General features: G+C 50.9%; 2 protein-coding genes across 2 annotated transcripts in view; both read left to right on the top strand.

Annotated features, from left to right (window-relative positions):
• Nucleotides 1-12,562, top strand: part of LOC127572336 (G-protein coupled receptor-associated protein LMBRD2-like) — a 76,720-nt gene that overhangs the window by 14,213 nt on the left and 49,945 nt on the right. The window lies entirely within an intron of this gene.
• The window catches only part of LOC127572335 (G-protein coupled receptor-associated protein LMBRD2-like), a 40,233-nt gene that overhangs the window by 14,156 nt on the left and 13,515 nt on the right, over nucleotides 1-12,562 (top strand). Inside the window, 9 exon segments of the mRNA XM_052019463.1 lie at nucleotides 3,337-3,440; nucleotides 5,966-6,079; nucleotides 6,428-6,625; nucleotides 7,958-7,997; nucleotides 7,999-8,169; nucleotides 10,405-10,479; nucleotides 11,139-11,252; nucleotides 11,626-11,809; nucleotides 12,336-12,517. Coding sequence (XP_051875423.1) covers nucleotides 3,337-3,440; nucleotides 5,966-6,079; nucleotides 6,428-6,625; nucleotides 7,958-7,997; nucleotides 7,999-8,169; nucleotides 10,405-10,479; nucleotides 11,139-11,252; nucleotides 11,626-11,809; nucleotides 12,336-12,517 — 1,182 coding nt within the window.

Raw genomic sequence — 12,562 nt, 5'->3', positions numbered from 1 at the left:
CTGCCTCCACCATCTCCAGATACCAAATATTCTGTATGGAAAAATTTACCCCTCAGATCCCCTTTAAACCTCCTCCCTTTCATTTTAAACATACCCTCAACTTTTAGTCACCCCTACCCTGGGAAATAGAATCTACCCTATCCATGCCTCTTATAATTTTATAAACCTCTATCATGTCACCTCTCAGCCTCCTATGCTCCAGGAAAAAACAGTCCCAGCCTATCCAATCTGTCCCTACAACTCAAGCCCTCCAATCCAGGCAACATTCTTGTGAGTCTATTCTGCACCCTCTTGAGCTTAATCACATCTTTCCTATAGTATACCGACCAGAATTGCACACAATACTCCAAGTGCAGCCCAATTAAAGTTTTATGAAGCTGCAACACGACTTCCTGACTCTTATACTCAATGCTTTGACCACTGAAGTCAAGCATATCTACTTGTGTGGCCACTTTCAGGGAGCTATGGACTTGGACCCCAAGATCCCTCTGTATATCAATGCCATTAAAAGGTACCTGCCATTAACTGTGTACTTTTCCCTTTCATTTGACTTCCTAAAGTGCAAAACCTCACACTTGCCTGGATTAAACTCTATCTGCCACTTCTCTGCCCATATCTCTAACTGATCTATATCCTGCTGTATCCTTTGGCAGCCCCCTACACTGTCCACAACTCCACCAATCTTTGTGTTGTCTGCAAACTTAGTAACCCACCCATCTACATTTTCATCCAAGTCATTTATATACATCACAAACAACAGAGGTCCCGGTAGATTTAGATTTCTTTATTAGTCACGTGTACATTGAAACACAGTGAAATGCATCTTTTGCATAGAGTGTTCTGGGGGGCAGCCCACAACTGTCGCCACGCTTCCCGTGCCAACATAGCATGCCCACAACTTCCTAACCCATACGCCTTTGGAATGTGGGAGGAAACCGGAGCACCTGGAGGAAACCCATGCAGACACAGGGGGAACATACAAACTCCTTACAGACAGCAGCGGGAATTGAACCAGGGTCGCTGGCGCTGTGATAGCGTTACGCTAACCACTGCACTACCGTGCCTGCCAATCCCTAAAGAACACCACTGGTTACGGACCTCCAGCCACACCCCTCTGCCACTACCCTCTGTCTTCTATGGACAAGCCAATTCTGAATCCAAACTACCAAGTCACCATGGATCCCATACATCTTAATCTTCTGGATGTCTACCATGTGGGACTTTGTCAACTGCCTCACTAAAACCCACTCAGACAACATCCACTGCCCTGCCCTCATCAATCACTTGCATTACTCCACAAAAAACTCAATTATTTGTCCAACATGACCTTCCCCACCCACAACCATGCTGGCTCTCCCTAATCAGGCCATGTTTTTCCAAATGAACATAAATCTGATCTCTAAGAAACCTCTCCAATAGCTTCCCAGCACTGATGTGAGGCTCACCAGCTGATATTTCGTCGATTATCCCTATTTCCCTTCTTGAACAAAGAAACAGCATTGGCTACTCTCCAGTCTTCTGGGACCTTGCCTGTGGCCCCAGCAATCTCCTCTCTCATCTCTTTTAATAACCTGGAGTATATCCCATCAGGTCATTGGTACTTATCCCCTTGATGTTCTTGAAAAGACCTAGCACCACTACCTTCCTGATCTCAAAGTGCCCTAGCACATTAGCATGCACCTCACTGCTCTCACTACCCTCCATGTCCTCCTCCTCAATGAATACTGACACAAAGTACTCATTTAGTACCTCACCATGTCCTCTTGACTCCAAGCATAAATTCCTTGATTTATCCTTGAGTGGTCCAACCCTCTCCCTTGGTATTCTCTTGTTTCAGTATAAAATGCCTTGAGATTCTCTTTGGTCCTACTTGCCAAGGACATTTCAAGGCCCCTTTTGGCCTTCCTGATCCCCTGCTTGAGCTCTTTCCTGCTATCTCTATATTCTTCAAGGGCCCTGTCAAATTTTAGCTTCCTAAATAATACATATGCTTCCTTTTTCTTTTTGGCTAAATTCGTAACCTCTCTTGTCATGCAAGGTTCCCTTACCTTGCCATCCTTGTCCTTCCTCCTTACCAGAACATGCCGGTCCTGAGCGCTGGTCAGCTGGTTTTTAAACAACTCCCACATGTCAGATGTGGACTTGCCCAGAAACAGCTGCTCCCAATTAACTCTCCCTCGGTCTTGTATGATATTGTTATAATTCACCCTCCCCCAATTTAATACTTTCCCACAAGGTCCAGACTTATTATAATTATATTAAAACTGAAGGGGTTGTGATCACTGTTCCCAAGATGCTTTTCCACTGAGAGGCCAGTCACCTGTCCAGTCTCATTTCCCAAAAGGTCCAGTATGGCCCCTCCTCCAGTTGGACTATCCACATGTTGTTTCAAGAAACCCTCTTGAATCCACTGAAGAAATTCTGCCCCATCTAAGTCTCTTGCACTCTGGAAATCCCAGTCAATATTGGAGAAGTTAAAGTCACTTTGACAACCTTGTTATCTTTGCATCTTTCTGTAATCCTGCCCACATATCTGTTCCTCGATCTCCCAGTGGCTTGTTGTATAACCTCGTCAGAGTGATTGCACCTTTCTTATTCCTGAGCTCTACCCATATTCCCCCAGTGGATGATCCCTCCAGTATGTCCTCCCGAAGTGCAGGTGTGACATTCTCCCTGATGAGCAATGCAGCACTTCCACTTCTTTTCCTCTCTATCTCATCTAAAATATCAATACCCAGGAACGTTGAGCTGCCAATCCTGTCCCTCTCACAAACAAGCATCTGCAATGGCTGCAACATCATAGTTTCATGTATTGATCCTATTAGTACACCTTGCATTGAAACAAACACACCAGCCCATCAATCCCAGTGTGTTCATTAACCCAGCCCTGCATGTCCTTCTTCAGACTAACTTGTCGTAACATCTACCTTCTCAATTCCTCCACCTGCTGACCTGCCGCTCTAGTTCCCACCCCCCCCCCCCCCCCCGCCACTCTAGTTTAAATCCTCCCAAGTAGCACTAGTGAACCTCCTGTGAGGAATTGGTCCCCCTCCATTTCAGGGGCAACATGTCCCTCCTGTACGGGTCCCACCTGCCCTGGAAGAGAGCCCAGTGATCCACATATCTGAAGCCCTCCCTCCCGCACCAGCTCCTGCGCCACATATCGAACTGCACTATCTTCTGTTGATTTTGATCTCGTTGCAGCTTTCCTTCCCCATTCCCTTGTGAAAATATCCACGTTGTTCTGATGTGAGTGTTGACACAGCCTCCTCCCAGTTCTGCTTGGGTTGGTTTGGGACGGTGAGGCAGACACATCACTTGTTCTCTGTGTTTCAGACTATTTACAGACAATGTAAAGTTGACAGCTCCAAGGTCTCACCCACAGCAGCTTCCAACTCCACAAAGGCTTTCATAGTGAGCAACATCAACTCCTCTCACAGGTAAGCCATCTGCAGCCCGTGTCCCATCCTCTGAACCCCGACCACTCATTCCCCACTCTGCACTGTCCCCACCACCTGCCTGGGCTCCTGTACTCTCACATTCCCTTAACCTTCTCATCCTTGTGTTGACAACCCTGCACTGTAGAGTCATAGAGCACTACAACACAGAAACAGGCCATTCAGCCTACCTAGTCCATGCCAGCCTGGTTTTCTACCTAGTCCCATCTACCTGTACCCGGACCGCATTCCTCCAAACCCCTCCCATCCGTGCACCTATCCAAATTTCTCTTAAGTGTTACAATTGAACCCGCATCCGCCACTTCCACTGGCAGCTCGTTTCCACACTCACACCACCCTCTGAGTGAAGAAGTTCCCCCTCAGGTTCCCCTTAAACATTTCACCTTTCACCCTAAACCTATGACCTCTGGTTCTAGTCTCACCCAACCTGAGGGGAAAAGCCTGCATGCATTCACCCTATCTATACCCCTCATAATTTGTATACCTCTGTAAGATCTCCCCTCATTCTCCTGCGCTTCAGGGAATAAAGTCCTAACCTATTCAACCTATCCCTGTAACTCAGGTCCTCAAGTCCTGGCAACATCTGTGTAAATTTTCTCTGCACTCTTTCAAGCTTATTGATATTCTTCCTGTAGGTAGGTGACCAGAACTGCACACCTCTGTTTGGCCTCATCAACATTTTATACAACTTTAACATAACATCCCAATGCACTGATTTATGAAGGCCAATGTGCCAAAAGCTCTCTTTGCAACCCTATCTGCCTGTGATGCCACTTTCAAGGAATTATGGATCTGTGTTCCCAGGTCCCTTTGTTCTGCTGCACACTTCAGTGCCCTACCATTCACAGTGTAAGTCTTACCCTCGTGGGTCCTCCCAAAGTGCTTCACCTTACACTAGTCTGCATTAAATTCCATCCGACATTTTTTCAGCCCATTTTCCCAGCTGGTCCAGATAACTTTGCAAGCTTTGGTAGAATTGCTTGCAGTCCACTATGCTCCCAATCTTGGTGTCATCCACAAGTTTGCTGATTCAGTTTACCACATTATCATCTAAACCATTAATATAGATGATAAGAAACAGCGGACCCAGCACCGATCCCTGCGGCACACCACTAGTCACAGGCCTCCAGTCAGAGAGACAACCATCTACTAACCACTCTCTGGCTTCTCCCAGGAAGCCAATGTTGAATCCAATTGGCTACTTCATCCTGAATCCCAAGTGACTTAACCTTCTGGAGCAGCCTCCCATGTGGGACTTTGTCAAAGGCCTTGCTAAATGGATAACCTCCACCGCCCTTTCCCTCATCAACCTTCTTGGTAACCTCCTCGAAGTACTCTATGAAGATTGGTTAGACATGACCTACCACACACAAACCCATGTTGTCTATCCCTAATCAGGCCCTGTCTATCCAAATACTTATATATCCTGTCCCTCAGAATACCTTCCAATAATTTACCCACGACTGACGTCAGGCTCTCTGGCCGATAATTTTCCTGGTTTATTCTTAGAGCCTTTCTTAGACAATGGAACAACATTAGCTATCCTCGAGTCCTCTGGCGCCTCACCATGGCTAAGGACATTCTAAATATCTCTGTCAGGGCCCCTGCGATTTCTGCACTAGCCTCCCACAAACTCCAAGGGGACACCTTGTTAGGCCCTGGGGATTTATCCATCTTAATTTGCCTCAAGACAGCAAGCACCTCCTCTTCTGTAATCCAGAAACAGTCCATGACCTCACTACTCTTTTTCCTCAGTTCTATAGACCCTGTGACAGATGCAAAAAATTCATTTGAAATCTCCTCCATCTCTTTTGGCTCCACACTTAAATGTCCACACTATCTTCAAGAGGACCAATTTTGCCCCTTGCTATCCTTTTGCTCTTAATATAGCTATAGAAACCCTTGGGATTCTCTCTCACCTTGCCCTCCTGATTTCTCACTTAAGTGTTCTCTTCATTTCTTATACTGCTCAAGCGCCTCATTTGATCCTAACTGCCTATACCTGATATGCGCCTCCCTTTTCCTTACCAGGGCCTCAATATTCCTCAATAACCAAGGTTCCCTAAACCTGTTAGCCTTGCTATTCTAACAGGAACATCACAGATTCTGTACTCTGAATACTTCTCTTTTGAAGGTCTCCCACTTACCAAGCATCTCATTGCTAGAAAACAAACCTATCCCAATCCACAGCTGCCAGATCCCTTTTGTTGCCTCAGACTTGGCCTCTTATAATGTTAATCGTTAAATGTGCTCTGCCCCTTGCCCTTTCTCACCCACACAGATATCTCCACACATCCCATTCTGGCCCCCACCCCTGCCTCAGCTGCCAAGCCCCTAAGGTTTGGAATTTCCTCCCTGAACAACTTCTTGTCCTCATTCAACGTTCCCTGCAACCTGCCTCATGGAGCACCCTTTTGTCCGTCTGCTGGAATGTCCTTTTGTACAACTGGCTGCTTGCTAAACTACTGGTTGGTGTGTTGTGACCATCCTCCTTCTGCTGTCTCCAGTGACCCCAATTCCCAGCTGCCTCAGGAATGCTTTAAGCCCTGGAGTTACATCCCAGATGGAATTCTGCCTGTCTTCTGGCGTGTGGTTTACTGGACATCCCAATTCCTGACCTGGTACGTACTTGGAGACTCAGCATGGTGAGATTTAAAAGACACTTGGACAGGTACATGGATAGGAAAGGTTTAAAGGGATATGGGCCAAACACAGGCAAATGGGACTAGCTCAGGTAGATACCTTGGTCAACATGCACAAGATGGGCCGAAGGGCCTGCTTCATGCTGTATGACTCTATGACCTCCCTTCCTCTGGTCTTCCTCATGGCCAGGTTGTGGGATCTTGCTGTGCCCCATTGACTGGCAGCTTCCCACCAGGAATTGCTCTCGTCTCCATGTCAGGTGCTGTAGGATGCATTGGAGCCATGAAAGGGGCTATGAGAATGCAGCCTCTTTCACCCTGCACCAGGCTTGACGCAGGTGTTGCTTTTGTTGCAGGATTTTTGCTGCCCTTTATGCAGTCCTACGCTCGCTCAGGGGACTTCTCCATCACCGGGAAGATTAAGACAGCGCTGATTGAGAATGCTATCTACTACGGAACCTACCTGCTGATTTTTGGAGCACTCCTGATCTACGTGGCTGTGCATCCCGGCCTGAGACTGGACTGGTGAGATTACCTCCACACTGACTGAGTTGAGCGGCCATGTGCAGAGGAGTGTTGTGACCGGGGCCGGGCCACGGGTGTGAGCGGGGCTGGGAGCTCCACGATTGTTAGTGGGGCCTGGTGTGAGTGGGGACGGGTGTGAGCGGGGCCGAGAGCACTCAGCTGCATCTGTTGCATTCCACTGGGGTAGTTATTCGTTTGTGGGAGCTGGGCATTGGTGCAAAGAACTACTGTGGAGATCCCCAGACGGCAGATCTGATCCAGGTACCAGGAATGAATTGCTGATTTGAGAACTGTGAAGGCAGAGTCGTATTCAAGACAAAGATGGACAGACACATGAACCACCAGGGAGTTGAGAGGTGTGGGGACAGAGCAGGCCAGTAGTACTGAGGCCAATAGCAGGACGGCCTTGAGGGGCTGAGTAGCCTCATCCTGTTCCTCATGTTCTTGAAATAGACCCCCAGTGTTTTCCCTCTGTAGATGTCAGGCTAACTAGTCATTAGTTCTTGAAAATCAAATACACTGCAGATATGGGAATTGGAATAACAACACTCGGCAGTTTAGGCAGTATGTGTGGAAAGAGAAATGGTGTTAAAGTCCGCAGTCACAAACCCTTCGTCAGAACTAGGAAAGATGTGTGATGTATCCAACCAAGGAAATATCTGAAAGGATGAGGCCAGGGTTACCATGGGGATAAGCTGTTGATAGGATAGTGAGAGAGAAGTAACAAACAGAAGCAGCATGGCAGGTCAGAGGTGTGGGAAATGCCCAACAGATGAGAATGTCTGTGGAGAGAGAAGCTATGTTAATATTACAGATAGATAACCAACTAACTAACACACACAACACAATTTACCTGAATTGTTGAATTGGATATTGAGTGTAGAGGCTGCGTCGTGGCCAGATGGAAGTGAGATGTCAGCTTATATTGGGCCGTGTTGGCACATTCAGGAGAGCAAATGGGTCAGAGGGGCATGGAAACTGTCCACCCCACTCCCACTCGACGTGAATGACTTGGACATTGATGTGTGGGGTAAAATCTCCAAGTTTGTGGAAGACGCAAACCTCAGAAGTGAGGAGGGGGTGTCACAGCAAGACGACAATGATAGCCCTACTGAACAAGCCGATAACTGGCAGGTGGGATTTAATAAAGAGAGGAGGGGACGACTGAGTCAGCTGTGATCTCATTGAATGGCAGATAGGGTGGTGAAGAAGGGTGAATGGCATGCTTGCCTCCATCGGTCAGTTTATGGGGATGGGTGGTGTCGGTGGAGGGGGTTGTGGGTGGTCTGACCCCTGCTGCAGAGCCGGTTCTCACCCCCATCACTGCTCCAGGTACCAGCTGCAAACCATTGGTATCACAGCTGCCAACACCCTGGGGCCTGTTCCTGCTGGTGCTCCTGCTGGGATATGGGCTGGTGGAACTGCCCCGCTCCTACTGGAAGGCAGCTCAGCGCGGACACCTGCTGGCAAAGGCCCAGTTCAAGGCAGCCAAGCTCATGACTGAGAAGGTGGACGCAGAGGAGACGCTGGAGGATGTGATGGAGGTGGGTGATGGGCAGGGGTGGAGGCAGGACGGGGAGGGGGAGTGGGGAGGGGTGAGCGGGGTGTGGTTGGGGGGTGGGGCAGGGGCGGAGGCAGGATGGGGAGGGGGAGCGGAGGGGGGTGAGCTGGGTGGGTGGTGGGGCAGGGGCGGAGGCAGGACGGTGAGGGGGAACGGGGTGAGCGGGGTGTGGGATATGGGGGGGTAGGTGAGCAGTGGGGGATGTGGTGATGGGGTGAGCAGTGGGGAGTAAGTGCTGAGGGGGTGGGGGAATGTGGTGAGGAGGTGAGGGTTGAGCGTTGGGGGTGAGGGGAGGGGGATGTGGTGGGGGTGCAGATGAGTGGTGGGTGGGTGAGAGGGGAGGGGTGATTGTGCTGGGGATGGGGGTGCGGGTGAGCAGTGGGTGTAGGGGGAAGGACATACAATTAAAGCTATGTAATTATACCCTTATAGCTTCAGTTCCCCCCCCCCCTCACCCCCCGGGACCTCCTGGTGAATCCCCTCTGCATCCCTTCCAGCACAACCACATCCTTCCTACAGTGTGCCCAACAAAACTGTCCACACAACACATACTCCTGGTTCACCATAACCAATGTTTTGTACAGTTGTAACACCATATCCCAACTTGTATTCTATGTCCCAATCTACGATACTGTGTGCCACCTTCACCAATCTATCCACCCTTGGACCCCCAGCTCTCTCTGTTCACCACCATCCCTCAGTGCCCCACCACTTACTGTATATGTCCTACCCTATATGATTTCCCAAAATGCATCACCTCACACTAGTCGGTGATGGCATCTGCCAATGCTCCGCCCAACTTTCCATCTGATTCATATTATCCTGCTATATCCTTAGACAACCTTCCACACCATCCACACCACCACCAACCTTAGTGTCATCCACAGAGTTATAATCATTCCTCCTACATTCACATCCAAGTTATTAATGTACATCACAAACAACAAAGGTCCCTGCACCAAACCCTGCGGTCACCACTGCTCAAGGATTTCCAATCAGTAAAGCATCCTCCCACTACTGTGCTCTTCTATCACAGAGTCAATTTTCGGATCAAGTTAGCCATCTTGCCTTGGATCCCACCTTCTAGATCAGTCTACCATGCGGGATCTTGTCAAATGCCCAGAAAAGTCTACGTTTATCATGTCTACTGCCTTGTTTTATTAATTTGGGCTGCACAGTAACGTAGTGGTTAGCATAACGCTATTACAGCACCAGCGATTAAGGTTTAATTCCTGACGCTGTCTGTAAGGAGTTGTACGTTCTCCCTGTCACTGCGTGGGTTCCTTCGGGTGCCTCCGGTTTCCTCCCACATTCCAAAGATGTAGGGTTAGGAAGTTGCGGGCATGCTATGTTGGCTCGGACAGCGTGGCGACACTTGCAGCTGCCCCCAGAACACTACGCAAAAAGATGTACATTGAAACACACAGTGAACTATATATGACTAATAAAGATAGATATCTAATAAAGATAAAGATAGCTATCTCCTTGGTTATGTCTTCAAAAACCTCGATCAGATTTGTGAGGCAGGATTTCCCCCACACACAAAGCCATGCTAACTTTCTCTTAATCAGTCCCTGCCTTTCCAAATAGACACAAGTCCCGTCCCTTAGAATTTTCTGCAATGATTTCCCCACTGCTGACATAAGGCTTTTTTCCTGATCAAACTTTCGATATCGTTAGTCATTCAAGGTTCTGTTATCTTGTCACCTCTTTCTTTCACCCTTACCAGAAGATGCTGGCCCTAAACTCTTACTGGGTCTCTTACTTAAAGATTCCCGCTTGACTGATGTTTTTTCTGCAAACATCTGCTCCTAATCTACTCTTGCCAGGTCCTCTTGCACTATCGGAATCGGTCTTCTCCCAATTCAGGACCTAATTTGAGGACCAAGCTTATACCTTTCCAAATCTACCTTGAAACTTACAAAATTATGGTCACTGTTCCCAAAGTGTTCCCCCACTGACACTTGCACCACCCGCCCAGTTCCATTAGCTAAGGTGAGGTCAAATATAGCCTTTTTGCTGGTAGGACTATCTACATATTGCCCCAAAATACTATCTCAGATGCAATTAACAAATTCCACCCCATCCAAGCTCCTTGCACTAAGGAAATCCCAGTATTAGAACATAGCAGCATTTACCCTGGCCAGCCCATCAGTGGGGGCTCCCCCTGCACCAGCAATATTGGGTAACCATCTCTGCATCGGACCTGTTTCCACAGGAGGTGAGGAAGCTGAATGACACCGTCAAATACAACCACCCCTTGAGGAAGTTCGTCGATACCATCCTCCGCAAGGTGAGCGGGGGGGGGGGTGGGGAGGGTGGTGAGCAGGGAGGGGAGGGGAGGGCGGTGTGGGGTTAGGGGGAGGGCTGTGATTTCGGGGTTAGGGGGGGCTGTGGGTGGGGGGGAGGGGAGAGGGCTGTGGTTTGGGGGAGGGGAGAGGGCTGTGGGTGGGGGGTGGGGGAGGGGGCGGCTGTGGTTTGGGGAGAGGGGGGGGCTGTGGTTTGGGGGAGGGGGGAGGGCTGTGGTTTGTGGGTGGGGGAGGGGGAGGGCTGTGGTTTGGGGGTAGGGAGAGGACTGGCTTGGGGGTGGGGGAGGGCTGTGGCTGGGGGGAGGGGAGAGGGCTGTGGTTTGGGGGGTGAGAAGAGGGCTGTGGTTTGTGGGGTTGGGCAGAGGGCTATAGTTCGGGGGAGAGGGCTGGGGGGTGGGGGAGGGCTGTGGTTTGGGGGGGTGGGCTTGCAGAAAGGAGGGGGGGTGGGTGTGGGACTCGCTGACCACTTGTGTCGGCTCAGCCTGCCTGGGGAACTGCGGGTTTGAGGGAGTTGAACTGGTTACTGGGGGATTCCGGCTGGTGATTTGTACCAGAGCTGCTGGGTTTGGGTGGGGATGTGGAGGGGTGGGGTACCTACTGTGTTTGTGTTGAGCTTTACTGGGGAGGTGCTGCTTTGTTTCAGTGTCCTACTGAGTACCAGGAGAGGATGGGCAGGAACATGGATGACTATGAGGACTTCGATGAGAACACAAACAGCTACCCGAGCGAGAGGAGCTTGGTGAAGCTGCACAAACAGGTGTGCGAGGGCCGGGGCCAGGGGGCGGGGCCAGGCATGTGCGGGGTGTGCATGGGGGGGGGGGCGGGGCGTAGTTAGCGCGGCGCCAGGTGTACGCAGGGTGTGCGAGGGGCGGGGCGGGCGTCGCTGTTGGGTCAGGTGTGGTGGGTTCCCCTGCAGTGAGGGAGGGTCTCACAGACTGTGGTTGACAGATGTGCGCGGGGCTGGGTGGGCGTCGCTGTGGGGTGTGGTGGGGTGGGTTCCCCTGCAGTGAGGGAGGGTCTCACAGACTGTGGTTGACAGGTGTGTGCGGGGTGGGGCGGGCGTCGCTGTGGGGTGTGGTGTGGCGGGTTCCCCTGTAGTGAGGGAGGGTCTCACGGACTGTGGTTAACAGGTGATCTACGCAGTGCAGAGACACCAGCGGACACAGGTGCAGTGGAGGATGCTGCTGGAACAGGCCTTCTACCTGGAGGATGTGGCCAAGAACCAGACCAGCAGCAGCCAGCAGTTTGTGCCGGCCTTCCAGAGCACCGAGCCCAGGGGGTGGTTCACCCACTACATCTACACCCCCCGTGTCGGTGAGTGCCCCCCCCCCCTCGACCCCGGCCCTGGCCCCCTGCTGACTGTGCTAACTCCTCGCCCTGCAAACTGTGAACCCCCAATGACCCCCACTTCCTCTCTCTGCTCCCCCCCAGTTTGCCTCCACCCCCCCACTTTTTAAAAATTTCTGTATTAGTCACATGTACATTGAAACACACAGTGAAATGGATCTTTTGCGTAGGGTGTTCTGGGGGCAGCCCGCAATTGTCGCCATGTTTCCAGCACCAACACAGCACGCCCACAACTTCCTAACCCGTACGTCTCTGGAATGTGGGAGGAAACCGGAGCACCCGGAGGAAACCCACACAGACACGGGGAGAACATACAAACTCCTTACAGACAGCGGCTGGATTTGAACCCAAGTCGCTGGCGCTGTAATAGCATCACGCTAACCGCTACACTACCGTGCCTGCCTTTCCCCTCCCCCCTCACCGACGTCCTCTTCCCCACCCCCCAGTTTACCAGTCCTCCCAACCCCAGTCTGACCTGTGCCTTGCCCTGCAGAGTGGTACTGGGAGTGCGTGCTGCGTGCCTGGTGTTACCGGGGCCTGGCCCTGCTGCTGGCTGCCTTCTCGGTGGTGGTGGTGTGGTCTGAGTGCACCTTCTTCAGCACCAGGCCTGTCCTCTCCCTCTTCGCCATCTTCATCAGCCTGGCCGAGTCCACCTACAACTACCTACACATCCAGGTGGGTTGGGGGGGTGGGAGGGGGGTGTGCGGGGGAGGGGTGTGT

This window comes from Pristis pectinata, chromosome 7 (assembly GCF_009764475.1).
Source record: "Pristis pectinata isolate sPriPec2 chromosome 7, sPriPec2.1.pri, whole genome shotgun sequence".
Classification (NCBI taxonomy): domain Eukaryota; kingdom Metazoa; phylum Chordata; class Chondrichthyes; order Rhinopristiformes; family Pristidae; genus Pristis; species Pristis pectinata.
The sequence above is the reverse complement of the archived record's forward strand: the minus strand, read 5'-3'. Positions and strand labels throughout refer to the sequence as shown.